Source organism: Anas platyrhynchos, chromosome 1 (assembly GCF_047663525.1).
Source record: "Anas platyrhynchos isolate ZD024472 breed Pekin duck chromosome 1, IASCAAS_PekinDuck_T2T, whole genome shotgun sequence".
Classification (NCBI taxonomy): Eukaryota; Metazoa; Chordata; class Aves; order Anseriformes; family Anatidae; genus Anas; species Anas platyrhynchos.
This window is the reverse complement of record NC_092587.1, coordinates 15,627,031-15,648,969: the sequence shown is the minus strand read 5'-3', so window position 1 is coordinate 15,648,969 and position 21,939 is coordinate 15,627,031. Positions and strand designations below refer to the sequence as shown.

At 39.5% G+C, this 21,939-nt stretch overlaps 1 protein-coding gene across 1 annotated transcript in view; it reads right to left on the bottom strand.

The window, feature by feature from the left end:
• The window catches only part of SLC2A13 (solute carrier family 2 member 13), a 157,033-nt gene that overhangs the window by 18,242 nt on the left and 116,852 nt on the right, over positions 1-21,939 (bottom strand). The window contains exon 7 of the mRNA XM_027458948.3: positions 11,642-11,767. Coding sequence (XP_027314749.1) covers positions 11,642-11,767 — 126 coding nt within the window. The remainder of the gene's footprint in view (positions 1-11,641; positions 11,768-21,939) is intronic.

The following is a 21,939-nucleotide window of genomic DNA, read 5'->3' as shown; positions in this document are numbered from 1 at the left end:
CACAGCTTGCCCAGTGAGTTCCTGGGGCTATACAGAAAAAGCTCACTTCTAGAAGAACTGCTCCAGCAAGGAGCACCCAAACGTGTGTTCATCCAGCTGTTACTGGCTTCCCTTACTTCTCAGAAATGAGCTGCTCATTAATGATGTGGGAGCGATAATTTTGAGTTGGAAGAAGGCTGTCTGACACCCCAGCGGGGTCCTGGTGCGAACCTACACCATGCTGTGGTTTCTACCTGAAAACAAGCAGATTTGGGCACTCTCCACTGGCCTGTCCCACGTTATTATTTGGTACCTACTGGTGCCTGCAGACAGGCAGGCTTTATTCTGTTCCAGCTCCTTCAGGAAAATGGTGCTCAGAAAAGCAGGGCCTGTACGTATCTCAGTGTCTGTGAGAGAACAGCACATCGGATATTTATCTGCTGTGCAAACTCGGTGCTGTCTGTCTTACCCTGGGGCGCTTCTGCTGCTCCTGCCACGCGTCTTTTGTCTTGTGGATATTTGGAGTCATCACTGGTTTTGCAGGTTTTTGGGAGCTGAGGGAGCGTGCACAGGGCTCTGTATGGAATTACTGACAGAAACAGGGTCACAGGGCTCAGGAATTCCTGGTTTCTGCTTCCATATGTAAAAGCAGTTAGTCTCTTCAATTCTATCACCTTGCAGCATTAATACTTAATTACTGAAGGAAATTGATCTGAGAATTAGGATATAAAATGCAGCATTTTAGAATTTCATGCAAGTTTACTATCAAATAAATTCCTGCATGATATTTAATCTCATTTGCGGGTTTTTTTTTTTTTCCATCCAATTTTACATTTAATTTACTTCATAATTAGAATTGTAAAGTTCTTCTGCTTACAAGTTCCTGGTTACTGGTGCTTCTGTGAGCAGACCCCTCTTTCCTACTTTGTACGAGGACAGATTGCCTTGGCAAGTCATGCTGGCACGGGCTAAGCACAGGGCCCAGCTCTGAGTTTAGAGGAGAAGAGGGAGAGGGGAAGGATTTTTAATCTCTGTGCAAAAGGGTTACGCTTAAATATTAATAAAAATATCAAAAGCAATGACTAATCTGTGATATTCTCTTAAAACTTCTCCTTTAAAATATTAACAGAATAGTGTGGAAGAATTGCCAGCATGAGGGAACAAAGTCTGTTCTATAAAACACAGGCAAAGGCCAGTTGCAAAGAAAGAACAATATGGACCAGCATTTTTATTCCATCCGTCAAGGTGCCACAAGAGAGATCAAGGTCAACATTTCAGACATCTGAAGCTGAGTAAGACAAATCCTACCCACACTTCTTCATCTTCCTTGCACTTACAAGTACTCTTCGTTCATGCTTGTGCTGTTCACAGTGTGTCAGCAATACCAGCAGTATTGTTCAGATGAATGCCGTCAACACCTTAAAAGTATCTCTTCAGTTAAAGTTGCCGACAGAAAATCTAAGAGCGTGGTCAGAAAAGACCAAAGACAAAGAAAGCCAGGGTGTTGTTGTAACTCAGTCTGAAGGTGACTTGACAGAAATATTGACTGGAGGTTCACCTCCAAATGAAATAGGTTCTATTTCAGTGTTATAATCTTATCTTTCTGAATGCTTCCAAACACTCCATCAAGCAATAAAGAGACAGAAAAAATCATATTGCTTCTAGTTACCCCAAAATTTTAGATGTGCAGAAGAATTGTGAAAAATAAGCTTTTGTGTTGCGATTTGGTATATGAAGTTAGAAGAGAGTGGTGAGACTTTGCTGTCAAATAAATAAAAAATCCTACCCCAAACCCACAGGTGGGACATGCTGGCAAAATTATACTGAGTTACAGATCTAGCACATAAAATTTTTATCCTTCTGAAATTTCCACTGAAGAGAAAAGCAGAAGGGTAAAAATACTTTTCTGAATCTGCTCTTTTGTTAAACCTGGGCATAAGGACAAAAAAGTAAGGACAAAAAGCTTAAAGCACAGATCAGTATTACGTGTATTAGCATGCCTTTTTTAGCACTTCCACACTTTATTTTGTTTCTAATTACTGACATATATGTGGAAAAATTACATGTTAATAGTTCTGGTAATAATGTTTTGTCCAACCTGCAGCTGAAGTACTGAACTGTTACGTTCAATTTCTGTAACCATAATTTAGAAGCAAGTCTTGCATTTTAACTATTGCCAGCAGCAGTTTTTCTGCCAGTACAATCAAAATCCATCTAGACTAAGAAACGAAGACCTTGTGTTCTTTTCTTAAATAAATTGTGGAAGAGCATTTTTTAAAACTAGCTTTTCCCTGATGCCAGTAGGTGGCAATGTCTTTGCCCAAAAAACTCAGAGAAAATGCAGCTTCATAAGGTAAAAGCAGGCAGCACATCCCTTCCATACAGGGGGTACTGGGGAGGGTCTCAATTAAATTAACCAACGGAGCTATATGAAGAATGATTCCTCAGCTGTCAGTCCTGGTCAATGCTCTGGAAATCATTAATTCTGTAACTGAAAATGGAGCCCCAAGGAGATTTTGTAAAAAATACCCAAAGACCACTTATAACAAGGCAATTATTTTACATCCCATTTGTGAGAGCAGCCATTTAACATACAGTGTCACTCTGCTTTGATTTGTGCATGTGGGTACAATACCTATGGCAAATGCAAGGAATTTTATAAAATACAGAAACAATAAAAGGTTACACTTTCTTTAGCTTACGATGTTCATAAACGTTGCATACCGAGGCTCTCATTATTACATTAAATTCAAATTATGGTATCTGACAGTAGAAGAACTTAGCAGAAATCAAAATAATTCCTATTTTCCTTGGCCTCTGACAGATAAAATGAACTTTACATAAATAAGTGCTTTTTAACAGCGGTTATTTTACCAAGAAAGTGTGGTAAATGGGCATATACATCACCCTAATCCCAGGTCTTAAGGAGTAAATAATCATGTAAAACCTCAGACTTCTCTCTCATCAACTGGGTTAAAGGTTGGACTTGATGATCTTTGAGGTCTTTTCCAACCTGAGCAATTCTATGATTCTCTGACCACCATCTGTGCAAAGCTATCGTGACAGGGGTGGAAAGCCACGGGGAAAAAATAGTCCATACAGCCTGCAAGCCAGAAGTGCCCCAGTGCTCAGCAGCACGACCTGCTCTCTAGCAGACTGCCCATTTCCTAGCTGTACTAACAGATACGGCGGGTTAAAGTAAGGTCGCAACTTTAAATCAAATGAATCGATAACTCTGGCTCATCTTGTGCCACGGAAGGATTGATGGTACCTTCTCAAGGAAATGACCCACACATGCAGACAGCACATACAATAATTTATATGAATTAAAATCATCAAGCATCCTGAATTATTCAACAGTCCTAACATTGCAATGTGTTTATTTATTTTCCCCCAAAAGCAAAACAAATAAAATCCTCTGAATAAGCTTTCATATTATGAAAAGAACGGAAGAGATCACAGTTCTACTATATCAAATGATGTGATTGCTGAAGAATTACTTATTATAGAATAAAGGTGGGTGAAATGACTTTGCATACTGTTAAAGGTATAAGCTCCTGTGAGGAGAACTGATTTTGACCCTAGTGAATGTTCTTTGTCAATAAAAATCCCCAAGAAATCAGCCTTTAAAACGGTCTTTTTTACCAAAAGAAAGAAAAAAAAAAAAAAAAAAAAAAGAGAGAGAGAGAAAAATAAAAAAAAAGAAAAATTATATTTATTAAATTCAATTCAGAGTGTAATAACCTAAAAAATCTGTTGAGACAATTTTCACTGAGGATTTTTATTTAAATCTGAATTTCAGAGTCATTAGTGAATACACAAGAAAAACCTCTACTGGCATAATTCCTCTCTCAGAAAAAAAATATAACTATAATAATCCACGTGCTTCAAAACTTGAAGCAGTCCCTGTTGCTCTGGCTCCAAGGCAGAAGGGGAACTTCCCAGCTGTCTCCCAGGGGCAGCTCCCTGCTGTGCTCCCAGGAGAGGCAGCAGGGTGAGGCAGGGCCTTTCCATCTGCCCCTGCAAAGATGAGCAGCTGAAGAAACTAATTAGCAGCAGGCTCCTACAGTCGAGAAAAGATCCTTTCCTCCAATGTACGTTTTGTGAGAGGGCGAGAAAGAGGCTGCAGGAATTATCCCTATAGTCTAAGCACCTTGACATGAGACTGGCAATTCTCTCATGGATGTTGGCATGCTTTTTCTTCCCTTTCCTATCCTATCTCCTTTGTCAACTGAAAGCTTTTTAAATGGGAAACAAGATTGTTTCCCTTCTAGTCCCATCTCAGCCAGAGAATGGCTGGAATAACCAGAATGCTTTCTACTTCAACAGGATGTGAATTTAGATTTTAGACGCTGCAGCATCTTCTTCCTTGGACCAATTTCAAGCAGTGAAGAGCAATGACTCAAACATATTTTCCATTTAAATAGCTGTAACACATTTTTTACTGACATAAAGCAGCATTTGGGAATGGTTTAGCACAGGGGCCACTTTTGCTTTTCCATTCCAGTAGCCTCAGTGCTTTGCCATTTGAGTAGTAGCTACAGCAACTAACCCAGACAGCTGTCAGGATCTGTCTCTTCCTTGTTTTTCTTTCAAAATGCCTCTTAAATAGTAATATAGACTCAGATCTGGAAGCAGGGTTCACCAGCGACCTGCAGTATCTACAAGCAGGTAGAGAACAAATGTCCAAATAGCATTTCAAACTAAGCAGACCTGCTTTAAAATCTTATTTTGTGCTGGATGTCTCCAACAAATAAACGTTGTCTTCAGCAAATAAACTAAATGCTTCCAGAATCAGAACTTCACTACAGGACTGACGAGGCGTGGATTTTGTCCTTCCTTTCCTGCATCCAGAATTTGCCATTGGTTGAGTAGATGTAATGAGTAGGAGCTATTAATAGTAATTCCCAAGTAATTACCCTAAAGGAACATAAACAGTTTCAGTTTAGATTATCATGTAGCTCTGCTTATTATTTCAGACCTAAGATACAGATGCAATATGCAAAGGACCTTAATTGTTCAGGCATTAGATGCAGTCAAAAATCTTATAATTTCGTAAAGTGAGATTATAAAAAATGCTCCCCCAACATTAAAAAGAATCATCAAAGGATTGCATCTTCTGTTAGGGTTGCAACAATAGTCCAACCTCATTTAAATTATTTAAGTAGATATTTAGATTTCACCATATTTTTAAATGCTTAAAAAGATCTGATCAAAGTTATCAGGCCCACCATGTAATAATTTCCTTTTAAAAGACCTTAAAAACACAGTGCCTTAAAGATTTGAGGGGGAAGAGTGGCTGAGAGGATCAGAACATTAAAATTGAATCCATTTTGCTACCTGCTCCTGTGTCACCGAGAGCACAGGCTTCATCTGCGGCTGAGGATGCAATATTCTGCATCACGTTATCCTGTTCTTCCTATTTGCCCTTGGCCATTAGCATTAAAATAAGCACACAAGATTTCTGAAGTTCCTCCTCTGCCTCCCCAGCTCTCAGGAATCACCCCTCTCCATCCCACATAACCCCGGTGATTACGCCAATGCCCCCCTCTCAGAAAAGACCTTGTTCTTAGATTTTCCGCCGACAAAGACTGTAATCAGTTTCAGACCTTTCTTTCATTTCTGTTTCCACACACCTCCCTAGCTTACATTAGACGTTATTACCCTGAAGGATGTCCTCCTAATCAAAGAGGACAAAGAGCACCGTGTGCCGAAGCCCTGCTGTTCCACACTTCCATCCTTACTGGCAAATGGTGACTGTAATCAGAATTTAATTCTATTTGAAACTGCAACTATTTTGTTTTTCTTTCTTAAATGATACCTGGAGGGAGAGGGGGGGGTGATTCTGTGTTCTGGTTCCCAGTGCGGTGATGAATATTTCAATTTAGTAAACATTTAGCATGGTCCAGACAGAAATTTTACTAAGACTACTGGTTATAATGACAGCTCTTCTGAGCAATGCTGATGTACACACAGATGTACATATTCTGTAGATATTGCCAGTTCCCTGAAGCAATTTACTCCCTCTATCACATTTCTACTTTACAAATGTGAGAACCACAATCCTATGCATAATCTTTATCATTCTGAAGACTTTGTAAGAGAAATACGAGTTTCTCTTCTAATTGCTGGTGAATTTGGTAATGCTTTTCCATACCAGCCCTTTTAGAAAGATTCCAAATAATCACTTCAGCAATAAAATCTTTCACCAGCCCCTCCTGCATCACAGAAGAAGCAATGTCTACACGTGGACAGAGGAGTTCTTCATCCTTGGAGCGCTCCCTGGTGCCAGCCTGCCCGTGGGAACAGGGGAGGTTTGTACCTCCCCGCCCAACCAAGTCCTGAAAATAGGGTCTCAGTCTTTAACTGAGCGAAGACACACACATATTTTTAGTATTAGTAAAGCAGTCACAGCAACTTTTGCTAATGGACTTGTCTCACTGCAAAAGCATCTGCAAAAGATAGCAACTAGCAACATGAGTATAAGGAACTTATTCACGTCTCTTCACTTAAGCAGCTAAAGGAACCTGATATTTCCAGAAAAAATCTATCATTGATCCAAAGAAAAACGCATTCTAATAACTTCTATCACTCTCATCTGCTATGGATTAGACAACAGGCAGCTCAGTATGGATTTAAAACTCTCCAGAATATTTACAAGGCTGTGACAGACTGGCACGTCCCCCAGTGGACATAAACCAGGCTGTGGTCTGAGAACCCAGCTAATGAACTCCTCTTTTTTCTTGTAAACCACTGGAATCTAGTCAGCGTCCAGGCTCGAATGCTGAGGCCATGAGGCACATTCCTGTGGTGGAAACTCTCCTGAAGGATTTAGCTGCCACATCAGCTCCCTTGCATTGCCCATGCAGTTTAAGCCCAGTTTTCCCCAGAACAGGTTTCTGAGGCACAGCTATGCAAAAAATGATGGATGTGAGCAACAGGCCCTGGTGCTCATATTTCACCTCCATACCCAATGTCCTCGGCGAGGAGAATTTTATATTTGCAAAAGCTGGATTCTCCATCAACCATTAAACTCCCGTGGCAGGAAGATGTTCCCCTAACGAAGTTAATAAAAATGGCAGAAGAAAGCAAATCACTCAGCTCTTCTCCCTTTATAGATTTCTGCTCCCAGTCGTCCTCCTCAGGGGACTGTGGAGACCTGCCAGCTAATTTTGTGGACAGGATGGCTTCTAGGCTCGCCTCTGATCTGCAGATGATGTTATTATTTCTTCATCATTGTTTACTGTATAAAGTCAACATCTTTCTCCCCAGAGGGAGATTGCTCAGAGTCGCTCATGAGAGCCTTTTAGCTCGCAGTGGCGGGCCTACTGTGGTCCTGACAATATCCTCATGTCAAGGTTAATGTCATGTCAAGGCACCATTAGTAGCTCCTTTCCTTCCACGGTCATTCATTCAGCTGTAAGAATATTAATGTCATTTGAAGTTTCTTCCAGAGCACTCTTGGCTGGCCTCTAGGGTTATTGCAATTACACACAGGGAGAAGTTTCAAGGTTTCTGAGAGCACTGGGAGAGTAATTGAAGTTGTGGGGAAGAACTAGATCCTGGTTTATGCTGTGGAAGTGCAGAATTGAATGCAATCTCCTCCACATTCAGCACTGACTAAGAGCTGACTCTGCTTATGACCTCTGCTGTGCCACTCGAGCTGTGTATTGCAATTTTCCCATCGCATCCCCATCTGTAACACCAAGATAATGCTTTTTTTATCAGCTCTGTGGGGATTTTATAATACGATGTTCATGAGGAGAACAGAACTGCCAGCTGTCCAGAACTGTCAAACACAAAACTTTTGCAGACCTCAGAAAACAAAGTCCCAACACAGAACCTCAAATAACACCGAGAGAGAAGATGCAGCTCTTCTCCTTTTATTACAAAGTGAATAATTTAAGGATATTCTCGCTTACTGTCTTGAAACCATCCTTTATATGTCCCTGGGCAGAGCTGGAGGCAGCCAGGTTTGCACGTCAGCCGTTGTTTGTTAACTGATTCAGTGATGCCATGGGCTGCGAAGCACTGACTGTGCCGGTGAGGCAGACAAGATGCTCCTCTGTGTGTTATCCCAGTGTGAGAGTCAGGCTTATGTAACCGATTAAATAACAACAACAAAAAAAATCTCTTCTCTTTGCCTTACGTGTATGATCTTGCAAGTGTACCAGTTGTGTGCTACCCATGTGCTGCTTCAAGGCCAGGCTTGGACTTGGTCTGATTTATTCTCACACTATTTCCATGGCATCCTTCCTCCCCTGGGGCCACTGCTGGCCACGGAGTTCTCTATATTCAAAAGAACCAAAATGCTATATTCTTCTTGAAAAACATTTGGATGGTCTAATTGTCTCCCTTGGTTCCTATGACAACCCACAGCAACATAAACAGCCTTGTTGGCAGCCACAGGAGGCTGAAATCTCTGCTCTTTCCCCTCCTTTTCCCTTCCTTCCTTTCCCCTCCTCTCTCCATAACTTCTCAATTTAGAACATACTGTAACTGAATAAATATGATTAACAACAACAACAAAAAAAATAGAGGTGGTGTCTAGTACACAAGGCTGGCACTGGGGAAACTTCTTGCAAATAAAAAAGCATTACTGTATTTTAAGATAACAGTCAAAACATTGCCTGTTATGTCAGCGTTATGGAAGTACCTTGGGATCAACTGGGAAGAGCAAAGCTATAAACACACAAACAGAAGGGCTTTCTCTGTCAGCTTGTGAGGCTGTAGAGTGCTGTGAAAAATACAACGAGATCTCTCCTGGTGCCTCTGAGCACCTCTCACCTGGCTGGTGGGTTACACACCAGGAACAGACAAGCCCCTGAGTGCATGTCAGTGTGGTTGGGGTTACGATGGGTGCAGTTATGTGGCTGTACACACATCGTATGATGTGACCATATGCACCTGTCCATGGCTGCAGCTCCCATCTTTCCAGCGTGAAAAGAATAAAGAAGACTCGAGCACAGCAGCAGAGAAACGCACTGCATGGCACCGTTAACACGAGTGCAGCAGAAGCCATTTCTCTGAACCTCCCGCAGCATGGAAGGCGGCCAGAGCTGCTGCTTCTGCTAATACCCAGGCAAACCGAGGTCCAACAGATCCGAGACAAATAGCCCAGGTCTTCCTCCTCCCCTCAGCAAAATTTCTGGCCAAAGAAATTGGCCAGAATTAATTCTGGAGGTTTGAAGGCATTAAGACACATTCAGCCAACCCTGGATGGCATCAAACCAGCAAAATACACAGGAGGCAAAATACAAAGAGGCTGCATGTGGCCCTGCATGTGTAGCAGATGTTCACAAGTCAGAAAATCATCTTTTAAACCATTAAATTAGTTTCTGATCATAAAAATGCCATGTATTTTTAAATACCCGCTGCTGTAAATCTAGCTTGTGACAACATAACTCTGAAACGAAGGGGTTGCAATATCTAGCATCGGCGCAGTCCTAACTTCTTCACCAGTGCAGTTGGTTTGCCTTAGGCACTTGTTCTCCCTGTGCTGGCAGAAGGACACAGATCCCTGCTGCTCAGAACAAATGAAAATGTAACTACATGGTTTTCTCTGCTGCAGTCCTCTTGGTTGGAGAAGAAATCCTCTTTGTGGGACTGATTTTGCTGTGAAGCAGAGTCAGCATTTGAGGAACCAGAAGTGAGGGATATTTGATGTGAACACTTGTAAGTCAAGATCTGTGGACTATTATGTAGAAGTACACGTGTTTGCGAGGAGGAGAAGGAGGGAAAATGCATGCCTGTCCCACAGGGTGTGGAACAGAAGGTACCACCTGGTGCTATTTCACAGCTTGAAGGACCAGCTTGCTAGAAAACTTCCTGATTACACAGACCAGGTGGAGACAAGATTAGAAATTCATGAATTAAACACTAGAAATGGGGATGAATACATACTCTTTGGAGAAAGAAATACAGTTATTTCATTGAATTTATTTCTCAAGGCAGGAATTTTACTCTAATGACTACCAATATAACAAATTTAAAAGTGTAGAGTTTTTGCTTGAAAGACTTTGAACAAGGTCCTTATACTATGGAATTATTGTACAAGATGTAAATACTTAAATCTGCAATTTGAAATGGAAGTATTTCTTCTTTCCTATCTAACTTGCTCCAATAGGCTGTACAACAAGGAGCTGTGAGACTGAATCATGAATATAAAAGGATTTCTGATGCCTACATTTACTACATGTTATATAAGACTGCCTAATAAATAAAGTTTGACTCTATCAATCAACTATCCGTAACAAGTTTATGCTTCCATTTATGTCATAGCGCATGCTTTTACAATTTTGCTAGGTACGGACATAGTACTCAAAACTACAGCATATATGAAATGAATGTTGATGAAGACATTTGTTACCAGACAAATGTGAGAGTCCAAGTGCTGCTGAGCACATCAGGGTACTAGGTAATATGCAAGGTATGTTGTATCATGTACAACTGAAGACAGTCACAGAATATGCAAGAGGGATGAGCTATTGTAGTCTTCACAGTTACTTATTAACAAAGAGTAATTGCCACAAAATGATCCCAGTACTTTTAAAATAGGATTACAAAGGGCACAAACTACCCTCTTCTGCGTATAGAATGAGCCACGAGGCATAACACCCTAACAGTATTGAAACCAAAATGAGGGCAATTTTAGAGTAATTTTAAATTAACAATTTCACAATTAGTGGGTATCTCCATACCTTCCAAATTCTGCCCAATATGATTCACTACCACTAAGATACTTGGAATTAACTTCTGAGAAACACATACGAAAAAAAAGCCCAAACTACCACACAAACTTTTGCATATTTCCCAAGTATGTTTATGATGCGCAGGTGGCATAGATAAGGTATGGCAAGAAGGTTTTATCAGCAGTAATTACACATTTATCAGCAATAATTACACGATTCATTTATGGCATTGAACCATTCTTTAAAATATCTTAGCCCTGATCAATTTTAAAGTATTGATAAAGAAAGCCCTTATGGGACTTCAATCCATCTCACGAAGTCATTTCTTAAGAACAGCTAGTATTTTGGAAAACCTGAAAACTGCTGTGACTTCACAGGGAATCATTGTGCTGCCTAAGAAAAAGAGGTGTGATATATTTTGCAGTTATGTTGGAGCTTTTTTTCTGTGAATTCACACATTTTTACACCCCAAGTGCAATGTACACCACGATGCTCACTTTAAGCCCAGTACAGAAATCTGTGCCTGCAAAGCATGCTTTTGGCAATTTGTACTTTTCAGATTTTTATAATTTTAGATTCTTCAGCAGAGTAATTAGGTTTCCTTATTAGGCCAATATTAAAAGTGTAGCTTAATTAAAGCATTTTAAAAGAAAATTAACTCAGAAGGCTTTAAATGTATATCTAGGGAACGTGCCACTTCAAATGAATGGAAACCTTAGGGAAAAGTTAATTTAACTAATTGCTAGTACACTTTTGCCATACTTTCTAAGGGGCAGAGCTGGCTGCACACACCAGGGTAAAGGCTTTTATTTAGAATATTTGTTAGAATGTAATTACCCATTCCTTTACATAGCTAAGGATTTCTTCCAGAATATCCTAAGAGTAACATTTTGTGTTTGAAAGTGTACTCAATAGTGCAAAATACACAGTCAGTAGATCATAAGACCAGAAAATCTTGAAAAGTGACATACCTGCCCCAAGCTGCTTTCATTGTAGAATCTTTATCAACAGGGATGCACGAGGACTCGACAACACTTGATTTATTCAGTTTGTAGCAGAGACCACAGTCTGGATCTAACATACATCCATTACAATAACTGAAAGAGAAAGAAATAAATACTTTAGGAAGACTTTATTTATTTGTACGTGTCAAAGCCAAGAGCACCACGTAATCATTCCTGGGATGCACATAGTCAAGCTGTCAGTGTTGGAGACAAGATAATAGAAACTACCCAAAACAGAATACAAATAGCTTTCTCCATCTTCTGTACCACGGTTTGGCAAAGGGTAAGCCCAGTTGCAAAGCTCCCAATGAATCTTGATCAGGCTGCAGGAGAATTCACCCAAAGAATGAATTTTAATTTAAAAAACAACAACCAGGATTTGGGCACATATGGATGTGGGAGTCAGTTTGAAATTATGACACCATGCGCCTCCGTGTGAGAACTCAGGCACTGAATTCCCATTATATTTAACGGACAGAGTGCAGTCAATTCACATACAGGCATCTAGTGCCCAAAAATACATCCTGCTTGCCCTTCATGGCAGTGAGCAGTGCTCTTGAAGATCATTCCTGCGCATCATACTTGCCAGCTCCATGCAGATGTCTCAGATTTCCTTGGGGTTCTCAAAGAGGAAGAAATGCTTACATTTTAGGCAAAGTTTGGTCAGTGCAGTCTTGCGAGTAACTTAAGTGACAAGGCAATAAACTTCTTCAGATTCTATTGACTCCATTGACCATGCTCCCACTGACCCTACTGGGAGCTTAGGTGCCAAAAGCCCTATAGATATTTCATATAGGTATCAATCTAAAACCTACCTCAAATGGAGTGGGATTCGGGCATGTAAACTATGAAGACATTCCAAAACTCTTCATACAGTGCAAATTAACTGAAAGCTTCTGGCACAATCGTCCACAGATCTTACAAATGCTCAAGACCATTGCTACTGTGGTTAAACTATCTGAGTGTTTAGCTTCCAAGAAGCCATCTGAGACTTGGAGATACACTCTTATCAGTAAAGTCCCTCATATATTCTGAGGAACAACTTTAGGAGTTAAAAATAAAAGCATAAGAAGCTTTATAACCTGGAGCAAACTTGTAAATTTTAAATTAAAATTAAACTTTGAAATATATCATCTGGGAATGTATAATTAAGGTGACCAAAATACCTTCAAAACGTATACATGTAACAACAAACCCAATGAAATAATCCTAATAACTCTGAGTGTGCATCTATAACAATGACTCAGTGAACAAAGAAATAATCTGCTTAAGTAACTATACTGTTATTAGCAAAATTAAAAATAACTGCATAATGAAGTCACAAGAAACTGAATTAGAAAATCAGATTATACAGATTTTAAAAGTCTGAAAGCATATTTAACATCTAGACATTTCAACTTTCCTTACTAAGATGTTTCTAAAAGTGGGATAATAAGGTCAGTTTGTATGGTAGTTGGCAAGAAAGAATCTAGGAAAGCATTAAAAACAACGTATTCCTTTGAACCGCGCATTTTCCCACTTTTCCGCAGTCTAAGAATGTTGTACTCTTTAACACTGGAGCTTTCTAAATTATCAAATTATTGCAGAATTTCCAGATTGTCTGCTCTTTAGAAACTAAATGTATTTTAAGTATACCTCCCTCTTCCGTAAATGAGAGATCAAATCCAGGTTTGGAAAGCTTGCTCTTTTTTTTCTTTTTTCTTTTTTTTTAATTAGAAAAACTGCATTACATTAGCTCTTATTAATAGAGCTATAAACTGCAGAAATAATTTTTTATAATGGAGATGAAACAAAACTTTCATGCAGAAGTTGATCGTATCTGACAGTAGTAAGCACTTCTTTCTTCTCTCGCAAGCATAGATGAGAAAAATATAACCACAATTATCAACTATGAAAGGAAAGGACCACTCCAATATTATATTAGAGAAACTTCATTGCATTTCATTAATCAATATTAGGACAGCAATGGACAGCAAGCAACACAGTTGACAGGTACAGAAGACAACACATTAAAAAAATGTATTTTTTTATTTCATAAATTTTTAATAATCTATTTTATATTTGATGGTAATTTATGCTAATATGTGATTTTCATATCGTAAAACACCTTCCAACCAAGTTATGCTGTATATCAAAGTATCTTTTAACAACATGAATTCCTAAAAAGACTCAGACTCAGGTTGCTAGTACATGCAGCACGCCTTCCTGGCACGGAAAGCAGCCACTTCTGAACACTGCATGCTATCAAAGGAGGTAGTGGATCTTCAAGTCAACTATATGCAAATTATATTTAATGTGAACATCACGTGCAAACCATGACACATTGAAGTGTCAATTGTAGGCAACAACTGTCTCAGGAAAATTTCAGGATTCACGGTTCTCTAGATGTTCTTCTTGTGTCTTACTTCAAGCAGGAATATATTCAAGTAAGCAGCACCAGCCAGAACATCAGCAAGGCACGAGAATGCAGAGGAATGACAATTAGACATGATGATGGGTATCGCTCGGATGGTGTTGCCCAGGGAGAACAGAGCAGGGACAGGATGCCTCGTCATTTACTTCAGTGTCCTCACAAAAATCGAAGCATGAGATGAATGACAGGACTAAACTGTGCACTCTTTACTGTATCCTACTGGGCTCACTTTACTGATAATTCCATAAAACCACATACAGAGCTGGGTACTGGTAACCAGTCAATTGTGAAGTAGAAGGTATCTCATTTATTCCTCCTTTCCCACCCGGCAGTCCAGTAAAAAATCAAAAAATGTGACTATTGATCCCAGTGTCTGTCTATAGGGTTGTTAGTTCAGCTGCTCCTCAGGCTTTATTGAGTATGCACAACTGTGTCTTGCAGTTGGCGTTCAACATAATAAAGGTTGCTGCATTTCATGTGATGCCAAATGTCAGAGGTCACAGCTACTCATAACAGCTAAAGTAATTTAAAATTATTATTTTTCCCAATTTGATTATTTTCTACAGCTTTTCTGAAGCTTGTCTTTCAGATTGAAAAGTCAAATGACAAATATTTAAAAAAACCTTTACACTTATGTTAGGATTTTTTTATCGTTAGCGATATAGGGAGTTCAGGATTTGGCTTCAGAAGACCAATTTATGTCAGAGGAAACAAACCTAGATGTTAATATACATTAAGACTTAAAGCACTTCCAAATCTAACTCCCAGCAGATTTCGGCGAGATTGTTGCTGTCCATACAATCCAGCTTTCTTCCGTGCTCTGTTTTAGCACTGATATCAATTTTTTATGTTGATTTGACAAGGCAGATTGTCATCATTTCTTTCCAAGATGGAGAACAATGGGTTTCTTTCCTCCAAAATTCCAACATAGAATCAACACAACTGTTTCATAAAAAAGTAAACAAATTGTTAACTGTATCAGTTAACAATGAGCAATGACTGCTGGAGACACAGACTGAAATAAGCAGGGAATGTTTTTTTTTTTAAATAAGCAATTTAAAAACAAAGAAAAAAAATAATGTGCTGAAGCTGCTTGCTCTAAATCTCTTTCTCCAAAAATTAAAGTGGAAATAAAACATGTATTAGTTTGAGGCTTAAGCTCTTCTTCACTTAAGCCCCATTCCTACATGTATATGCTAAATAGAAATATTTAATCAATTTGACCTTGGTCACATATTCTTACATATATGCTCAGAGTGATGTAGACAAATCAGGATGCACAATATACCAGGGAAAGAAATGCACAGTATAATACTTACTGATATGTAACTATCAACTACAGATCTCCTTCCTGTCCTGAAATGTACCTTCTTATCAGTGCTACCCAGATATGCCCAACTATATGTCAGAATAATGAAACAGAAAATAGAAATAGTGCTATGTATTCAAATGTACACTGCAGATCCATTACAGAATTGAAAGGTCCGTACCAGAATAATCCACGATGTCTATGTTAAGAAGGATATTTGCATGCAGTTATAGGAAGGAAATGTGTTCCTTGCTCTTTGCAATGAAATATTGATACCCATGTTAAGGTTACGAGGTAGTGCCTTGCAAACAGGTTCCTTTGTCAAGAGCCAGCTGAAAATTCCCAGACAGGATGGTTCTCAATCAGCCTGTCAATTCATCAGGACTGAAATATCTGGCAGAGATGATTTGATTTTGATGAAACCAGGCAGCACTGCAGCAGGAAGGTTTTACAATGAGCCTGGCTCCCTCACAGCTGGGCTCCTAGGCAACACAAGAAGGCAAGTGTCTAGACAGGTGCTTCAGCCTGTGGAGAGGAGGAACAACAAGTAGAGAAGGCTCCAGAGGTCCCAAGATGTCCAGCTTCTTTGCAGCTCAGCTGAACGAAGTCTACAGAACAGAAGCCTCAGTATCCCGGCCCCTCAAAGTACTGGGAAGTGCCACAGAATGGGATTTCTGGGATCCTGCTTCATTATCAGAGCACGTTCACTGATAAAGTGATGGACAGTTCGGAGAGTAGATATCCCCAAGCCTGCAATTCCCCACTCTGGCTGCCAACTCAGTCAAGGCTCTTATATTCTTTTCATCTGACCAACTGGGAATATCTGACATTTAAAAAGCCTGACAGCACTAACTTCAAGTGCTGGCAATTTCTTGTCAGCCCGAGCACCGCCAGCTTTCAGGGTGCTCTGCTCTGGAGCAGGCTGCCCTGCAAACATTTTCTGAGGCTACAGGTTGATCCCAAAGATGACAATTCCTTCCTCTTTCAGAGAGAACTGAAGTGTACAGATGTATTATTAATGGGCTAAGTGTACCCATCTGGCCTAATACTGAAATTTTGGTTTCCTTCCTTCCTAACAGTGCAGCTTAGTAGCCTCTGGTGCAGTCTCTAAAAAGACTGAATAAAATCTGTCCTGCTGAAGTGACCCTCCAGATGCCAATGAAAGGTTCACAATTGCTTCTCCCCCTGCTGTTTAGAATACTCCACACTTACATTTGGACTGCCATTGTGTTTTATGCTCTACATTTGTAAAATGACCTTGTAAATACAGCTTTCCTGCAATTCTCAGGGGTCTCTTAATTTGAGCTGCAAATTGCACCTTGCCACTTTTTGTTGAGTGCTTTAGTAGTAAGAGACCTTTGTCCAATGCCTTTGTTCTGTAAGTGCTGCTGCTCTTTCTGTCAGATTATTGTATATTTTTTAGGCTGAACCTTGATTTCTGAATTGTTAATTTCAAGCATTTATCAATTTTCACTTTTGCCTCACTTTTAGGAACCTTCAACTTTGCCTCATGCATTTTGTTATCCAATTATGGAAACTATATTAATATATTCCTATCATCCACTTATGGAAATACAAACTGAGCTTGGTAATATATTGTGGACCACATAGTTCTTTCCCAGAATTTCCTAATATCGTGCTACATGGGTAGCAAGAAGAGCCTCTCAGAGTAAGAAGACATTCACAAAGGACGTTTCATGGTGATGTACTCTTTCCACTTGTATCGGATTCATCAGTCGCACTGAGCACATGCTGCACAGTCAGCCTGTGTATGTGAAGTAGTAGCTATGTGTGAAAATCTGATATACTCACAACATGTAAGACATTTTGCAAGTGCCTTCACCAACTGTCTTCTCCATAAAAGAAGTCGCACTGTTGAGTGCCTGCCGAACCCACCGCTCCTGCTCTGCATGATGCAAGTTTTCATAATTCTGAACAAGGTTTTCCTCGTAGAACTGTGGCAGTTCTACATAAAATATCATCTTAGGCAGGAAATGCCTGATGTAGGGACAGAAGGGCCTTGCAGTATCTTTTGAGGATTAGCAAATGCCACCAAAGAGAACACAAGCTGCAAATCACCACGGGCTGGAAGGCAATGTCACTTTGATTGTGCTCTTTTCTACTCTTCCCAGTTTGCTGTTTGTCACACTGGAGACATGTTCTAGGCTAGATGGATCTTTGATCTTACCTGGCATGCCCTCGTGCTTACTCTTTGCTCTCAGAATTGGTTATGCACACAATCCTCTACCTCCCCTACTTAATTTTTACACACAAACTCCAATTCAGTTAGCTATTAGGACCTTGTTTAAATCAGTCTCATGCTTGTGTTTGAGGTCTAGTGCTGTTTGCACGTGCTTCACTGCACCTCAGGCACGAAATCAAGTACTTCCTTATTCTCCTGATGATTCCTGGGTTGCTTCCAACACTAACCATTAAACTCTGATTAAATATCACTCTGCAAAGAATATGGGGGATGCTTTAAGTAGTTAAAATGCCTGGGAACTGCAAGATACTACTTCAAGCTGTCGTATCTGGGACACAGGAAATATGATATTTAACAAAGAACGAGAAAAACCCAGCAGGACTTCAGCACTTTACTGCAACTGCAAGAAACCAAACTACAAAAGCTTGTTTGCTGGGCTCTACCGACAATCCTTTAGGTAATGTGTGTTTCTGATCAATGATGCCCATTGGGAAAAGCTACCTTTTATAATCACAAGACACATACTCTGCGTGCCGTTCTGTATCTCACCATGCAGCTATTTGAACAGATCTAAGTCCCAGTTACATTCCTGTACAATCAACGCCTCGCATCTTCAGATCAGGCTCCTGCGCCACCTAGTCCACTGAGACTGTTCCTCGGTGACCTGTTCCTAGGAAAACTTTCAGATGAGTTTTAAATACTTACTCTTCTTAATATGCCAGCCACATATGAATACATTAGTTCTCTCCAAACCTTCCTTAAAACCCTCTTTTCCAGAACTCTCATGCCTGAAATAAGCACGATGATTTAAACAGAGCAACTGTTCTCAGCTTCTTGGTGCTTGCTGCTTCTGCTTTAGGCTTGACGAGTCCTCCAATGGCTCATCCATTTTTCCTACCTACAATACTCCAGTAGAGGAAACTGTTCTCTACAAACCTCACGTTGCTTAAGTGCTTAGGTCCTCACGGCTACATCTCTACTACCATAAGCACCTTGACAGCAGACTGTGTGCTGATGCTGACAAAAAGCATCCTGATCTACTTGTACATAAGTATCAATCATCTCTTGTCTTAGATTTTTTTTTTCTGAATTTATACTTTAGATGAGTAACTCTTCAGATTTTTGTATTTAAGTTGACGAGGGGAGTTTTTTCCTCAAATTCCATTCAAATTAAAGGTGCATGTAACTGACATAGTGCTGCCTGTTCCTTATGATTTTTAATTTAAATGACAAGTTTTGAGTGACAGGAATAAGACACCAGCAAAAGGAAAAGCATCACCAACTGATATATCCTTACTATCTACTTAATAAATTTCATGACTATATTGAGATCACTCTACAGTTCTACAGCATAAACTGTCTATCAGAATCTTAATTACATTTCCTAAGAGCTAGCAAAATTATTCTGAAAAGTTTCTCTCTTTACATATTCATGATCTTCTGAACTTAATAGCAGTAACAAATTACTATACTTATTATTGCAATCCTGAGTTATCAGAATGACCAGTAGATCAGCCACTTTGACGCTGGAAACATAAAATGAGAATCATATTATAAAAAACACTGGTTCTGTGATACAGCAACAGCATGAAGAATCCTGATGTCCAGTTGGCAGATACCTCAGATTTTTAATGAGTTAACTCGGAAAAATAAAGTACAATAGCTAATATACTTTATCTATCTTAAATGCATTATTAGTAGAGTATTTATTTACTTGATGTATATTAAAGCTATTTAATACAGTAAAACCAGTTTTAGTTTCTGGGCTGAGCTTTTCATTCCTGGTCATAATAAAACATTTTTGCTAAATTCATAAAGAAAATACCTATTTCTGCCTATTAGCTTCCTCGAATATGATGTGTATCAGCACTAAGCACTGGTGCCTACATCTCAGTGGTGTGCAAGTACATGGTCAATGAGCTCAGGAACACGAACCATGTGAGGGTGACTAATTCAAAAACAAACAAGAGAAGCCTTGTGTGCCCAGCCCAGCTGCTGCTGCCTGGATTGTTTTAGTTGAACTCTGAAGACAATCAGATGGGGAAGGAACCTGAGGAAGTTCTGTACAGGTATCATTTCCCTAGGGTATGAGCCTCAAGGTTAACCTGAGATCCGTGCAGAAGATACCATTCCCACATCACAGCATTACTTACGCAGCACAAGTTCACGTTATGTCTTGCACAGCTGACCAAATCTGAAGCAGTACCGTAAAAGAGGTAGACACTTGAAGGAAAGAAGATAAAAAGGCCAAGAATATGAGGAAATGGGACAATGGCTACTGTCCAAAAATGGATCATTTTCCCAAAGCAAGGTGTGGATGGTCACACCTTTGATTTGTTGAAGATTGGTAAAAGCCAGAATATGGTTACTTCATGTCCCCTAGATTTGACCTCTTTCTAGAAGCAGACAAGTTCCCCATAAAAAAGGGAACAAGTTTATGGAGCTTTGAGCAGATGGGAAAACAACTGGAATAGCCAACTCATCTGTTAATTTCCTGAATTTACCTCTGAATTTCTCTGTGGCTTTGAGGACAAAGGACCACAGGTATCCTTTTAAGGATAACAGACCACAGCTGTTCTAGTGAATGAAGATCAAAGAAAGGTGGTCACACACTGCAAACACCTGTACCTTACCCGGGTTGAGTGCCAAAATTAAGTTTGATTTAAGGGTGGTACATGTGAGAGTGTTCACCTTGCTTTTCGACAGTGAGACACCCACCCAGGTCCATCTGTGAGGATGCAAAGAGACTTTCAGTGCTCAAGGATCCTGCTGGATCTGCTTTACTTCCATGATGTCCTTACGAATAAGGATTACATTTGATTTTTTCATGGATATACAGATTATTTTTTGATTGTTGCTCATCTATGATATTTTACCTCTTTACACCAAGTGAAAATGTTTTACCTGATATTTGCAATGTGTCTTATTGGTTTGTTTTCTGAAAAAAAAACCACAACACATATCTGTTTGCATGGCACGGCTCTTTCAGAAGGTAGTATTCAAGCCCTGGGTGCATTTCTCAGAACAGTGGCTGTGTTCTTCATTTGTCAGTCTGTTCTATCTTCATTGTTATTCCAGCAGCAGAAATTAATCTGTGCAGAGGAATACGGATCAAGGGAACAACAAACAAACAGACTGTTTGTAGTAGCTCTGAGGCTTCCATTATGGACACCCACGCTTACTCTAACCCAACAGATCTGCAAACATACAAAGCATTTTTACTCCGCACAGTATCACCAAAACTTCTGTCAGCAAAATACATTTTGACAATGTTCTTTTTAACTTGTAAATACGTTTTGGCAGAGACAAAGGAAAGTTATAGTTAGAAACATCCCCATACTCTGAGCTGGCCATGCTGCACACAGGTTTAGAGATTTCTGAGACCTCTTCAAGGCTTGCAAGGGACAGTGCTAAGCAATGTAAGATACCAGCAGTTACACCAAAGTGAGCTAAAACATGGATAAAAAAGCAAGAGGCCACTGCCATTAATTTAACTCCACCTACACGTTCACTTTTATCTTTAATCTAAGAGAATTCTTTCTTTTTCAAAATATTCCCCAATGAAAATATTTAAATTATTTTATTGCTCTTTGTTAGAACATTTGGTTTTCTACCATATCTGTTTTTTCTCTCTTCCATGTCAGTAATCATGACAGGTTAAAGCATTCCAATAACTAATTAAATAACATGCCTTTCCTAGAACTGCTTTAATTTTTCACGGCTTTGTCCAGAAGTATGTGCTGAGCAAGACACAGTGAATCCAAGTTTGACTTGCTGTGGTTAACTGGAAAATGAAAATTGTGTCAAATAATTTTCTATACTCCTTAAGATGAACTAGTCATATTTCTTCTATGCAGTTTTATATACTGTTTCAGGTTATATAGTCACTTACGTTCATTAGATATCAAATAATGAGTTCTGAAAATGGTACATCAGCTGTCTACAGACATCCCATCCAAACAGTTAAAAAAGTCCTAGGCAAATCCTTTTGACACCTTGCTATTAACATCATCTTATTCTTAAACAAGAACATTTGAAAGCTTTTTCCACCTTTTCATTCTTTAATTTTTTTGCTCGCCATTTGAGAAAGATGAATGGGCACGTCTCAAAAATAGCAATATAGGTGACACTGGAATGGAAAAGAAGGAAAAACATAGTTTTTGCAAGTTGCAATTCTCATATCTAGTAGTATCTAATGTTGGAGTTATTAGCATCTGTTTACACTCTTTTGAAAACCTTCCATCCCCTTCCCAGGGTCTGTAAAATTTCACCTCCTTAGAGACAATGTTCTGTCATATATGAAGCCATGAACCATATTTATAACCAATACCTCCAAGAAA